Source organism: Mytilus californianus, unplaced genomic scaffold, assembly GCF_021869535.1.
Source record: "Mytilus californianus isolate M0D057914Y unplaced genomic scaffold, xbMytCali1.0.p SCAF_4, whole genome shotgun sequence".
Taxonomy (NCBI): domain Eukaryota; kingdom Metazoa; phylum Mollusca; class Bivalvia; order Mytilida; family Mytilidae; genus Mytilus; species Mytilus californianus.
This window is the reverse complement of record NW_026262690.1, coordinates 8,057,318-8,072,425: the sequence shown is the minus strand read 5'-3', so window position 1 is coordinate 8,072,425 and position 15,108 is coordinate 8,057,318. Positions and strand designations below refer to the sequence as shown.

Below are 15,108 nucleotides of genomic sequence, written 5' to 3'. Positions count from 1 at the left end.
CTATGAACAACTGTCAAACAAGTGGAAGGTTTAGCTAGATATAAAACCAGGTTTAACCCACCATTTTCTTCGGAACTGCCTTTCCCAAAACAGGAATATAACAGTCGCTTTTCATTAGGTATGATGTACCAGCAGTGTATGGTTTGACTGGTTAAATGAAAGGGACCATAATGTTTGATGTACCTGCATTGTTTGTTTTGACTAGTTGAATTATAGGGACCATCAAGTATGATGAACCAGCAGTTTATGGTACACTGTATGGCAAGTGAATATATATATATTGAGTTGTTTAAAACATGGCCTCGTTTAAATGAAACTAAAACCAATCAAAAGAATGTTTATTTATTATCATACAAGTATTTTTCTTCTTGATTATATATTAGGTTATTTTATCAATATGACAAATAAATCATATTCGTAACAACTGCAAAGCCAGTGCAAAACACATTTGACTATTACTAAAATTCTAAATCTAACATAAAAGTGATATTCCTAACATGAATCACCCACTTGAACAAGCTGCACAATTTCTTCAGTTTAACAACTCATTTAATCAAGATAAGAGTTGCATTAAATAATGGTAAATGACTTAATTTGTACCTGAAGATAAGTAATAGATGGAAGTTTTTACTATTGTATGGTATGTATCACCAGCCTGATGTACTGCAATAGGACATGGATAATACAATCAATAATGTCAACAAAGACTACACTTGATTACAGAGCACACATGATTTACCACTTGGTATTATTCCATCAAATTTTCTGAGAAAATAAAAAATACTAAGGGTCCTAGTTTACGTGAAGCTATTTTACTTCAGTATAAAATGTGCATTTTCTAGCTTAATAGTTCTTAATCATATTAATCTACATAATCATTTATATCATTGTCTGAATCACTGTTTCATCACTACAATCATCTAAGACAATCACAATCTGTGTGTAGTTCACTTTAGGTATTTAGCATGGTGGGTTATGTGATCCTCTATAAACGTGGCCATAAAGTAATAACTGTGGTCATATCCCTACAAAATAAACACATATTAATTTAATATGACAAAACATTCTCATCATTCAAACACATGTCTTTTATCTCATTCTATATGCGCCTAGAAAGGACATCAGTCCAGATTGAAATGTTTTTTGAGAGAACTTTGAAAAGAAATAAAAAAATAAACTGATATTTTAATACCATTTATTTAATTAATACTGATTCACAATTAACAGAATCATAATATGTCACTAATCTAATGCATTAAAGAAATTTCAATTTCAAATTAGTAAAAGGTGTTTCTGAGTTTAAAAATGACAAATTTTCCTTTTCAGAGTTTTAAACTAGGATAAGAATTTCTTGCACACAGCATACTGGTAAATAGTTACTATCTTGTAAATTATTTATTTACTTATTAATGGATGTTATGTGCATGTTAAAATCAGTATTTCTTGTTACCTAACTTTACTGAAGTTTATGAGTTAAAGAATACTACAGTCTTACCAGGGTGATAAATTACATTTCCCTGTAGTAACTTCATATAGGTTAGGGACTGGTTGGGTAAGACATTTCTGCTTACAGCATAAGAGTTAAATTAAGAATGCTAATAAGAAGCAAATGAGCAGAAACTTGAAAACAGTAGCTACAAATCTAAAGTAATTGCTTTTTTTGTGCATTTGTTGTACTATGAAAGATATTTCCACAAACTTGGTATCAAATGAAAGTTTAACAGATTGCAAAACAGTATTGAAGGTTCTCCTTTTACTTGTGAATGTGCAATAGGGCACTAGGTCTGACCATAAGGAATGTCTGTAATTTGAAGCTACACTTCATCAGATAACACACAGTTACCTCTTGCATCCGGAGTGTGACTGGTGTTTTACTTTCTGTACATGCTGCCACAAAATTATCGGGTAGTAATTGTCCTGGGGCTAAAAAATTATCTGCTTTACCCTGCAATCAAATAATACAATCTGATAGAAATTGTCCTGGGGCTAAAAAATTATCTCCTTTACCCTTCAATCAAAGTAATGATAGAGCAAACCACAAAAGTTATAATTATCTGGTGTTATTGCTCTGGAACCTTAAAACATGTATCTACTTTACCTTGCAATCATTATTATACAATGATAAAGCCAAAGTTGTTTTGTTGTTTGACTATATAGAAATGAGGGGAACAATTCAATGAGATGGCAACCATCAACACAATTAATCAAAAAGAAGACATACACTGACATATAGATTGATTGATAGTTTTTAGTTGCTTGTTAACATTCATGAAAATTACATGTTCATAGCATTTGATTAACTCTGCATTATTGCTAGACTGATGCAATTTCAGGAATATTTGGCGCTAGCTTACAAAAATGAATGAAGTCTTCTACAGAACTAAAACTTAATTCTTCTGCTGAGGTGACTAGTCTTTGCTTTAGTCATGTTTTTACCAAGCACCTCTTGCACTGGTTTTGTGTGACAACAAAGGTGGTAAAGAATAAATATATTGTAACATATCCAAACTAAATAAAAACAAACTTTTGAAATAAGATTGTAAATTCATTACCAACATTGCACTGAGACTGCTGTAAATATCATGAATCTGAATCAAATACTGACTTTTATGTCCTAAACAATAAAAGCAACAATCAATGTAACCCATAAAATACTATCCTATTTATTTTCTTTGGTTGTTGGGGTCACAAATTGTTCTGAAGAGATTTTCAATGTTTAACGTTATAACATTTTTTTGAATTTTACCTGATCAATCAATATATCCAATGGTGGTCCATTGTACTTCTTTACTAGACAAGTAGCATCATATTCCTGTGAATAAAACATTACATATAATAAAATTTTCCTACATGTTTATTGTGGTTTAAACCAAATGTCTAATTGCACTTGTAAAACTAAGCAAATGGGAGATAGGTTAAAATGATGAATACACCTACAGATCATAGAAATGCAAACTATTTACTTTTGAGAATGCTAAACATTCAAAAATTATTTCTTCCAATGAAAATTAATTTAATCTTAACAAGTTCTAATATATTTTATGAATTTTGATAACTTTTAAAACTGACCTTCCAAGCTTCTTTGTCCTCTCCAAGGTAACCAGTGAAGGCCTTGACACCCCATGGACAGTTGATTGGATTACAAATTGGAGCAAAAGCACTAACAGATTTATATTGGCCTGGATTTTTCAGAGCACAAATCAGGGCACCATGTCCACCCATACTATAATATTTAAGCAAGTAAAAAATGATTCAATATTCAAAGTTAATGTTTGTTAAAACATTTCTGTTTCAATAGTAAACTTAAAATAACTTCAAATGAATAAAAGGAGATATGTGTCTATGATAATGTAAAATAATGGACACTTTTTTCTGAAAAAAATGTCCATAAACAGTTAAATATCAGCATTTGTTTTACCTTAAGGGAATTTTATATTTTTTTCAAATGGCAGCTTTTCAAAGAAGAAAGTTGACCTAACCAAACAAGTGCAAGTTTGTAAGTTGCAAATTTTAAAGTTTTTTGCCTCCATTGCTGAAAACATGTATATGCAGTATTCAGCTTATATGCTGGGAGTAACTGAATGTTTACTTAATATATAATATAATAAGTAAAGCAACTGTGATATATAGAAGCTTAGGTAAGTTTGAGGAACTCGAAACCCATAAAGTAACTCTTTATTTACAGTTTTACATATTTTACACTTAAGAGCTTCCTGCAGTACGATGTATTAGTCATATGTCTATCATTTCATAAAAAAACCAGTATCTAAATCAGCAACAGTTTCTAATCAGCTATAAAAATGCATAAAGGATATCATATGTACCTATGTCCAGAAATTGATTGCTTTCCAACATCAACAGGAAAATTACTGTTTATTAAAGCTGGTAGCTGAAACAAAAACAAAAATTTTAAATTTACCTAAAAAATACTTGAAGAGATGTACTACATTTCATATGTTTTATAGTACAAATGTGTAAGCATAGAAATATATATATCATAAACTGTAAACTCAGAGATATGTCTTGCCTGTCAGCAGAAAATTCAGAAAATAAAAGAAGAATGTGTCTGAGGACAATAATGCCCCCGCTCAAGCTTTGCAATTTTCCAAGTTAAAAAGGAGGCATAACTCTAGAACAGTAAGTGACTCTCTACCAAAATTTGAACTCTGTCTGCAAGTTTTGGTTCTTAGCTGTATGCATGAGTTTCATAAAATTTGGATAAGAAAAACTTAAGTTAAGAGTGTGGAAACAAAAACTAGAGGCTCTAAAGAGCCTCAGTCTCTCTGCCAACATCTTTATTTTTTGGTAAAAATCATCATGAAAGGGCAATAACTCAAAAAGAATTAAATGATAATTTCAGTCATGTTGACTTATTTGTAGATCTTGTCTTGCTGATCACTTTTGCTATATAAAGTTTCTATCTATCTATTATAATTTTCAAAATAATAGACAAAAATGCAAAAAAAAAAGGGAAAATCTTCATCAATGGGCAATAAGGAGTCAACTGACAATTTCAATTATGTGACTTATTTGTAGATGTTGACTTGTTGATCATTTTGGCTTTAAAAATTTCTCTCTATCAAGTATAGTTTTTAAGATATAAGACAAAAACACAAAAAAATTGGTAAAACTTGCTTTAAGGAGCAATAACTCCAATAAGGAGTTGTCTGATGATTTCAGCTATGTTGGCCGACTTGGAGATATTGTTTTGCTAATCATTTTTCCTTATATAGATTACTCTGCATCTATTATAGTTTGAAAAAAATAGACAAAATTGATTTTTTTTTTTTTAAATCTGACATTTAAGGGGTGGGCTATAACTCCTATAACAAGTCATCTGACAGTTTTGATGTAAATGGACAGGAGGTAGATCTCAACATTCTCAACATTTTTGCCTATGACAGATTTTCTCTATTCATAGCAGTTTTTAAGATAATAGACAAAACTTGCATTTTAACCCTATGTTCTATTTTTAGCCATGTCGACCCTCTTGGTTGACAGGCGGGATCATCAGACATATTTTTTAAACTAAATATCCCAATAATGATTGTGGCCAATTTTGGTTAAATTTGGCCCAGCAGTTTCAGAGGAGAAGATTTTTGTAAAAATTAATAGCATGGACGCCAAGTGATGAGAAGAGCTCACTTGCCCTTTCGGACAGATGGGTCAATATCCCTAATGCGCCTCGAAATGAGGAACTCAAAAGTTGTGTGTAAACAAAAAATCTCTGTGTAGTGATATTGGACATGTTTCTATTTTTTACAAATAGCTGAGCTTAACCATTTGTGGTGATTATGAAAGTAGAGGAACATAGAATAAATGTGTAAAAAATATGGAGCTATTTAATGTGTTCAAAGTATTAAATTTTCAAAGAACTTATTGCGTTAAAAAAGGGATTTTTTACCACGAGGAGCCGCATCACGAAAGAATGTTTGGGGTATGCTAATTTACGGAAAAAGTAATCTCACTTCGTACCCCGAAAATTTAACCACATATGTGAAAATGTCACAGCTTTGAAACGAGCTATCATACATATCCAAGTTTACGATATGGACTGAGCTACAGGAAAAAACGTTACCATTACCGCCTATGGAAAAACAATTAAAGATGTTGACCCAGATGAGTTAAAAAATTACAATTTTCCAAGTTATAAAGGGGCATAACTCTAGAACGGTAAGTGACTCACTGCCCACTTTCGAACTCTGCAAGTTTTAGTTCATAGCATTGTGCATGAGTTTATAAAATTTGGACGAAAAAATGAAGCTAAAGTGTGGAAACGAAAATGGGATGGACGGAAGGACCGACGGTCAAGGGTAACACTTAATGCCCCAGTTGCTTACGGCAGGGGCAGACAGGATAAAAACAATCGCATGGACAGCAACATTGCAATTAATTCAAAATTGCTGGACCATGAGCTAGAGGGCAGGGTCACAAGTTGTCTCTATCAAACTGACTTAAGCAGAAAAAATAAGACATTGAGATTTTAAACGTTTTGATTGGCATGTTCCAAACAATAGGTTTTATGACCTGGTGAAGTCCTTACCTCCTGTGTAACGTAAGCATACATCCTATAGTTTGTTTTCCATGGATCCTGTGTGGCATTGACATAGAACCCAGCTCCTGATCCAAAGTCATAACTGTCATCTTCTCCTGCGATCTTACAGTCACCTGAAAACAAAGGATCAGTATACAAAAGATTTAAACAAATTTAATAATAAATTATACAAAATCTAAGAATGCTGCATATATACTGAAGATAGCTCAAAGTTACTTGATGATATGATTGATTGTTGGTGTTTAACACCATCACTATAGCTATATCATGGCCGCAGGTTTTTATTGGTTGAGTAGGAGAGCCCATAGAACACCACAGACCTTATGCAGGTAAACTGTCAATCCTGGTCAATTGAGATCAGCATCAAACATTCCTTGCAACGAGCAGGGTTCAAAACTCACAACCTCAGTGTTGACAGGTTAGTGCTCACTGTAGAGGAACTACTCAGACCACTGGACCACTGAGGCCTCTACCTGCTGACATAAAGTCTTAATGTCCTACATTCTTATGTCAGTGTCTGTACAACAGAGTACATTTCAATCAGCAGCATTGTCAATTGGGTGGTAAAAATGTCAAAATTGGAACATTCAAATCTATAAAAAGCATGATTTAAAGGGAAAAAAATGTATAAATAATATTACTATTTCATCTAATTCTGAGAAAAATCTAAGAGATAAAATGTCAGAACTTTTTTACAGACAAAAACAAAACCGATACAATTTTATTTTAACCAAAAGCGATCAGAAAAAAAAAGATAATTTGTTGATTTATACTGGTAGCCCAAATTTTTCTTATGCCTCATGAAACCATCCCAATCAGTTTCAGATAAATAGTGCAAAATTCTTCTGTTTGCATCGTCTAATCCTCATTTGTAGCATGGAAGTAAAATATTTGACAATATATCAAACAATATATGCTTAGTATAGGTCACATTAGTTTAGTTGCATTTCTGTTATGTTACCATAATATTTTGAACTTACGTGGACTGGTGTCTGGTGCTACCACTATTATACCATTCTTTGCAGCATACTTCTGGGCACCAGCTTTTGTTACAAAGTTTTGGTCAGTACATGTTAATCCTAGAAATAAATTATGAAAATAAATATGATCTGTACCATTTTATTGAATAATCTATTTACTGTAATATTTGAATAATTCTGAAACTTTACTGTACTCATTGAATTATTTATTAATTGCAATTTTCTTGGTTAACTTTCAAGGGGGCTAATTCCTGAAGATATAACGATATTTATGACAGTCAATAGGAATTGTGTCAATGTAGAAAGAGTTAGTTAAAGCAATCATATTTAATCAGGCAGGAAATCATTTGTTTAAGACTTTCAGAAAAAACACTCTCTAGGTGTTACTACTTCCAATACCTTTTAGGTATTTTTAAACAATGAAACAATTTTTGCTTAATCAGATTTGATAGATAAAAATAAAATTTTGTAGATAATCTGGAGCATACATCAATAAAACAATAATGCAATAAAACCACATATGAAATCTTTATGTCTTAAACAAGACAAGTATCTCTACTACATAAAATACATAGACCTGGTGTATAAATTTGTGGGAAAAAAACATTACATGCATCCAAAGCAAAGAAACAGTGCTGTAATGGTTGTTCTTCATTTCAAAGTCACAGTGAACTCTTCAAAGTGGATCAAACCTCAGTGAATGTAAAGGAGAAGAAGGGACATGGTAAAATAAACACCATTCAAATCCTTGATAAACCATACAAAGCAAAGGAACACGGCTCTAACAAGGAACAAAATCTCACATATTACTGCAAGTTCAAGATGGCCACTAGCACAGGTTTTAGTATAATTCTTTGCTACATGTAGATGTCAATAATGCTACATCTGTCAAACTCTAAGTCCCAGTTAGTCTAGATACCTGTTAGTCTAGACAACCATTAGTCTAGACACCTAGTAAAGAAATCTAATAGAAATAATATCTTCCATCAATGCCAAATTCTCAAAGTGACCTAAACATAAAAATTACCACTGACAAGGTTCCTGCCCATATAGAGAAATATTAAGCTTAATTTAAATGAAACTTGTTACAATCTCTTCAATGAACTGATATCAAAAGTCACTTGTTATAGCTACAAATGTACGATCCTGTCCTCTTTTCCTCGTTAACAATATCACTGAATGTGACTTGTCACTGGATTAATGCTTGAAATGAGCAGCACAACAAGTGACAGAAACCCAGCAGAAAATGCTATCGTTCCAGTGCACCAGAGTTCCCCGTCATATTTGGTGGAGTAATTGTTACTTTAACCTTAGTTTACAGTGAAGTGTTTTTCAGACTGTTCTTTTTTTTTTTCCTTTTGGCCAAAGGGTTGTCAGTCTTTCCTAAACTTATGACTTTTGATGACCACCTTTAAATGGTATCTTCTCGCTTCATTATCTCATTTCTGATCTATTATCAGTAACAACCTTCTATAAGCAGTTGTCAGAACAACCTAATTATGCTCAAACTCAAATGTCTAAGCTAATCAACAAACATTTTGGAATATGGTTTTAAAGCACGAAAATGGCCAGGTTGCACAGAATGTTTCTTAATCAATAGAGAATGCTCTATACTGAACATTTAAATATTTGAAAAAGTGTGGAAAAATGAGAAAAAAATCCTCAAACAATTCCATAATAGCAGGTGCACAGCTTCAATATATGTACAGTCTTCCTGTGAGGTATCAGAGATATGGGTTGACAACTGTAGGAGTTGATTAGACAAATTTGGTACCCAGTTTTCCCTGCCCGCCAGCCCAACATCACCATATTATTAGCAAATGATTCGTCAGCTGTTATTTATATAGTCTTTACCTGATAACCAATACAGCACAGGACATTTCTTTGAGTCAGCTTGAGGTGGTAAATATATCCCAAACTTCATGGTACATTTGCATTCTGTACTAAAGACATTCAAGAAATAATTATATAAATATTGATAAAATGAAAATTACCAGATGCGAGGCCCGCTAATTACATTTTAATTTAATGTCAACAACAAAAGTTACATTTAAAGTCTTTGCAAAACTGAGGTTATGAATTATAAAATCATAACCGTATACAACAATATGTCCCCTAATGCACCTCACCAGAGATAATATAAAAATAACCTCCCTTTGCACCTTATACAACAATAGTTTGTCCCCTAATGCACCTCATCAGAGATAATATAAAATACAAGTTATATATACAAACAAACTGTAGTTACAAATGTAAACAGTATAAGAATTGGAGAAGATAATTCATAACATACAAATCTACATGTATATATGTTTAATTTTTGTTCAACTGCATTTTTTTTCTTGAATGCATACAAAATTAAAGACCAATATTTACAGCTATTCTGAATAACAGCAAAAATTTATGGTTCCTATCGATACTCTATCAGGCTCTCGAAAGAAAGAAATACATAATCACCTCTCATGACTAAATACTTTCTGGAGGCCATCAAACATTTTATTGCTAGATACTTCTGTCACAGCCATTTTATTCTTTATATCTGAAAGAAAGAAGAAAAAAAATGTCAACAATGATTTAAAACCATAAAAAAATAACTATAATCAGGAAAAATTTTAATCATTCCCTACAATTCCAAGAATATTGAAGAATGCTGAAAAAAATGGCTATTACACTTGAATTTTCAAAAACAAAGTTCTGACTTATTTAAGAATGTTTACTATCTATTTTAATGAAATATGAAGCAATGTGTAAATCATCTGATCATGTTTATATACATTTTTTACCATATTTTTATGAATTAATTTGATTTTTATATATATATCTTGCCAAAAAACTTTTCCTTAAAAGGAATTTGACCCCGAAATCATATTAAAAAAGTATGATGGGTATTAATCTCTTGTTGTTCTTGGAGACAAAAGTGAAAGTATCACAACACTTCCTTGTCAACAAATATGATGACTGAAAATCAAGCACAATTTCCTAAACTGAAAAACTTTTACAAGTTTACAGTCATCTGTAAGAATTTAGTAATGATGTGCCTAGTTTGTTTCCTATTAATACTAGAATCATATGATCTTGTGATCACAGATCAAGTGCTAGGAGCAGAACACTTTTAAGGTAAATGTGGAGTGTCTTTTTACCACGAAACACCACAGAACAACCAAAATATACAACAAAACTACATAAAATAAAATAAAACGACTTATATATACAACAGAACATCAAAATTATACTACAAAATTTAAAAATTAAATACAGAGTTATATCATTTCTATATAAATGGAGACTTCCTCTAAAGAGTTGCCTCCCCTCAGATATTATCATACATATGAATATGTATATGACGCAAATAAAATAGTCCTCAATATATTTTAAAAGTGGAGGATTTTTTCTTCTTTTTGTGAAAAATTATTCTGTATATCAATCGTCAATGGCAGTCAGCAGGGTTTAAGAACATATGTTGTTCGACCTGCTAGTCAAATGCATTTTGGTAAAATATACTTTTACACTTTTTTGGTCTTTTGGAAAATGTTGTTTGTGCTGTATTTAGACCCCTCTAACAAGAAATTTTTTTTACATGCACACGTATAAAAATTGCGGTTTTTATCAACACCTTAAGAAGCACAATCATCCTATTAAATATTTAGCAGTTCAACCTTTAGAAGTAGTAAATAAGCAGCCTGGTGAATCTCATTCAAAGTTTGTACGATCGCGGAAAATAATTGAATTAAATTGGATTAAAAAATTACAGACAGTCTACCCTCTCGGTCTTAATGATAATATCATGGGAATTGGTAATATATCAAGAACCGATTCTGTTAACATTTTGGATATAGTTTCTAAAACTGTTCGTAAAAACCGTTCTCATGGTCGTAGAAAAAATCGCAATCAAAGAAAATTTCGGACCAATCATACCAATATTTCGGACCTAATTTCTATTTCAAAAAACAACGGCAGACATTATCTGTTAACAAAGCTCTGTTCATTACCGGTTAATAAGTTAAATAAAATTTTAGAGGATTGCAACACAATTTCATATAGCAGTCCTAAGTATGAAATCGTTCAAATTATAATGGCATATTGTTATTCTAAACTGTTTCCCAAAATTGATCGCCCTGAAGATCATAAAAAAACAGTTTATTAAAATAAAGTATGTCAATAAAGGTTTTGATTTTGTAAATATTGCCGGTATTTTTAACGACCATTCTGTTAAAGAACAAATTCTGGGATATTTTGATAATACTGAGCTCCCTCTTATTTGTTATATTTACAAGAAATCTACCCGGAAATTTGTGTTTAATTATAGCCAATTGTGTAAAGATGTTAATATCAGTGAAAATACACCTACTTCATGTAATTGCAGTAATTCCGAATACATTTATGGACCCATTTCCCATGTTATAACAGGAGATCTTAACATCGTTCAAGACCGAGAGTTAAAATCATTCCTCAGTAAAGGACCTAAATATCGTCCCCCGTCAATTATTAATTGGAATGAGTGTCGTAATATCATCCACGACTCACTCCATACTTACTGTTTGAAATGGATAAAAAGGGAAAAAGCTGACAAAAAATCTTTGGACTCTTTTTTTAAATCAGTAATGAACATAGTTGATATACGTATTCAACATTTTAAAGAACATTTTACTCTTAACAATAACAGTTACCACAATAAACCTATTTCTCGTATCAAACATAAACTAAAAGAACTAGCCAAGGAATTTGTTTTTGTCCCGGCCGATAAAGCTGCTAATAATATTATTATTGTTTGACGTAAATTTTACATTGAGGTTCTGAAAAAAGAAATCACTAATTCACCAACATTCCAACTGACTCCATTTTCAGAAAACGACATCTGTAACAAACATAAACTTTTAGCTACCGCTTTACAAGCAGAACCAAATACAATGAAAGTCCCAACTATGTATTGGCTTCCGAAGCTACACAAAACACCTTACAAATATAGATTCATTTCGTCTTCAAGCCATTGTTCCACTACTAACATGACTAAATTGTCTATTCTTCTTACCAGTACACTTGGTACAATCAAAAACCTGATAATAAATTGTTCAAATAAGGCCTTCGAAAATAGTGGAATTAATTACTTTTGGAGTGTCAAGAACTCGTTGGAAGTACTTGATAAATTGCATGCATATATTGGTGATTTTGAATCTGTTCAAAGTTTTGATTTTTCTACCCTATATACCACATTGCCTCACATTCTCATTAAGAAAAAATTCACACACCTAATTAAATGGGCATTTAAAAAGTCAGAATGTGAATATATATGTTCAAACTCTTTTAGGTCATTTTTTAGTAGCAATAAACAAAAAAACTATGTCAATTGGACATGCTTTGATACTATATATGCCCTTGAATTTTTACTAGATAACATTTTTGTTCGCTTTGGAGATTCCGTATATCGTCAGGTTATCGGAATTCCAATGGGGACTAACTGTGCACCACTTATTGCGGACCCTTTTTTTGTATTGCTATGAGTTACAATTTATGACAAAAATCAGTAAAGACCCATCGAAACAACATCTGATACACAAATTTAATAATACTTTTAGATATTTGGATGATATTTTGGCTCTCAATAATGACGACTTCAGTATGTATACTAAAGAAATTTATCCTGTTGAACTTACTTTAAATAAAGCTAATACTAACAATGACCACTGCCCTTTCCTCGATCTTGATATCTATATCATTAACGGAAAGCTTAATACTAAAATATATGATAAAAGAGATGATTTTTCATTTCCTATCGTTAATTATCCATTTTTAGATGGTGACGTTCCCTTGTCACCATCTTACGGTGTTTATATATCTCAACTTGTACGATTCGCTTGTGTATGTAACAATGTTTTAGATTTTAACGAGAGAAATTTATGTATTACTGAAAAATTATTACACCAGGGTTTTCGATATCACAAACTAGTCAAAACATTTACTAAATTTTATCATCGGTATAAGGACATCATTCGTAAATATAGCTCAACATGCAGACTTCTTATACGTTCAGGTATTTCACATCCAATTTTTTATGGAAATATTCTTTATAAAGCACAAAAATGTCAGTATTCACCTCTGAAACTAACAAAACCTTTAAATAGACTTATTAAGAAGGGATATAGTTACGATACTGTTGTCAGGTCATTAAAGATTGCATATTTTGGCGTTAATATTGATTCACTTATAGGGTCTTTGCATCGGCACTAAACACATTTATTTAAAAACCAGTTGTTGGCATGACACGGGTTATGTTCTTCTCATATATGTTATGATGGTATGATACTAAACCCCTAACAGGAAGGATTGTGCCTGATATTCATATGATGAAGACATAATCTTTCAATCAGTTTAATTGAAGTCTGGAGCTGGCATGTCAGTTAACTGCTAGTAGTCTGTTGTTATTTATGTATTATTGTCATTTTGTTTATTTTCTTTGGTTACATCTTCTGACATCAGACTCAGACTTCTCTTGAACTGAATTTTAATGTGCGTATTGTTATGCGTTTACTTTTCTACATTGGCTAGAGGTATAGGGGGAGGGTTGAGATCTCATAAACATGTTTAACCCCGCCGCATTTTTGCGCCTGTCCCAAGTCAGGAGCCTCTAGCCTTTGTTAGTCTTGTATTATTTTTAATTTTAGTTTCTTGTGTACAATTTGGAGTTTAGTATGGCGTTCATTATCACTGAACTAGTATATATATTTGTTTAGGGGCCAGCTGAAGGACGCCTCCGGGTGCGGGAATTTCTCGCTGCATTGAAGACCTGTTGGTGGCCTTCTGCTGTTGTCTGTTCTGTGGTCGGGTTGTTGTCTCTTTGACACATTCCCCATTTCCATTCTCAATTTTATCACATATAAAAATTGTGGTTTTTATCCGACGCAATCATAGGTTTGAACGTTGTTTTCAATTTAGACTTGTATATATATAGACATATATCCAGTGGCCCTAGAATCAAAACAGTTTGCAGGACAAATTAATGAGAAATTTGAAGAGCATTGAAAACCAAAAATTGCAAAATGTTGTGTCAAATCTGGCTAAGACCATCTATGCCTGGTGGTAAAAAATCCTTAGTAAATAAAGGGATTTTTCAAAAAGTTTTCTGAACAGTAAATTTCCTACAATGATGCATTATGCTATTTCATGTCAGCACAGGAGGACAGACTACTGGTGTTGGGACACCCCTTGTGGGGAAGTGTCTACCAGCAGTGGCAATGGACCAAGTGGTGGTAAAATCTTACCATGGACACCAGGCTTATATTTTTGTATCAACACTAATTAAAAGTCAGCATCTATCCTACATGCTACAACTGTGAGAGAGAAGCTGAGATTGGCAATTCAGCATTCTCCTTATTAAGCTTATCAAAGTGCAGACTTTTTTCATTTATATTTTTCTTGTTACTTACATTTAGTGGTAAAAGATTGGAAACAATATTTTATCATTGACATTGGTGAATTATCTTCTTATCTTTTTCATATTTCATTAGATGGCAATGGCATGCTTGATACTGTAATACAATTTAAAATTAACATATTGCATGTACCTAATCTTCCCCCTTTTTTTAAAGTGAGCTAATTGGACTGTAATACGAAGTACTATAATACTATGAATCAAAACTGAGACTACTATAACACAGTCTCAGATCAAAAATGTCAAAATAATTGAACAACTGCATGAACTGTGCCAATAACAAAAAAAATATAAATGTGTATTGTATTAAAATGTGGATGTTCTGTGGTAAAAATACATCCCATGTGAGGGATCTCGTATGTAAAAATTGAACTGTATATATAATGAAGAATATATGGATAGTCGACCTCTCAATGGATAGAAACAAGTGTCAATGCCCGGTGTCAATGACTCTATTCCAACTAATTATGACGTATTGAAAGGCTAATTTCATGTTTTGCTATGACGAATGAGGCATTAAAACCTGAACAATGAAATGCATTAATGCCCTATATTTTTTACTATATCATTGCTATATTACTTGTGAAAAATACTAGCCTGGAAAGCACTGCCTGGTAAGGATATCAGATGCCGGTGTTGTAATCACG

The 15,108-nt window shown here is 32.1% G+C and overlaps 1 protein-coding gene across 3 annotated transcripts; it reads right to left on the bottom strand.

Annotated features, from left to right (window-relative positions):
- Nucleotides 1-324: 324 nt before the first annotated feature.
- LOC127737395 (S-formylglutathione hydrolase-like) lies at nucleotides 325-15,108 on the bottom strand. Of its 3 annotated transcripts, none has more exons than XM_052248046.1 (10): nucleotides 15,059-15,108; nucleotides 9,493-9,574; nucleotides 8,890-8,978; nucleotides 7,036-7,134; nucleotides 6,044-6,168; nucleotides 3,825-3,889; nucleotides 3,070-3,223; nucleotides 2,747-2,812; nucleotides 1,844-1,945; nucleotides 325-1,025 (listed from the first exon to the last, which is right to left on the bottom strand). In XM_052248046.1, the coding sequence occupies exons 2-10, from the start codon at nucleotides 9,558-9,560 to the stop codon at nucleotides 948-950; spliced, it is 846 nt and encodes a 281-aa protein (XP_052104006.1). In that variant the 5' UTR covers nucleotides 9,561-9,574; nucleotides 15,059-15,108; the 3' UTR covers nucleotides 325-947. The 3 variants fall into 3 exon arrangements, with proteins under 3 accessions (XP_052104006.1, XP_052104007.1, XP_052104005.1); XM_052248047.1 differs by having other exon boundaries at nucleotides 15,042-15,068; XM_052248045.1 differs by lacking the exon at nucleotides 15,059-15,108 and adding an exon at nucleotides 14,457-14,536.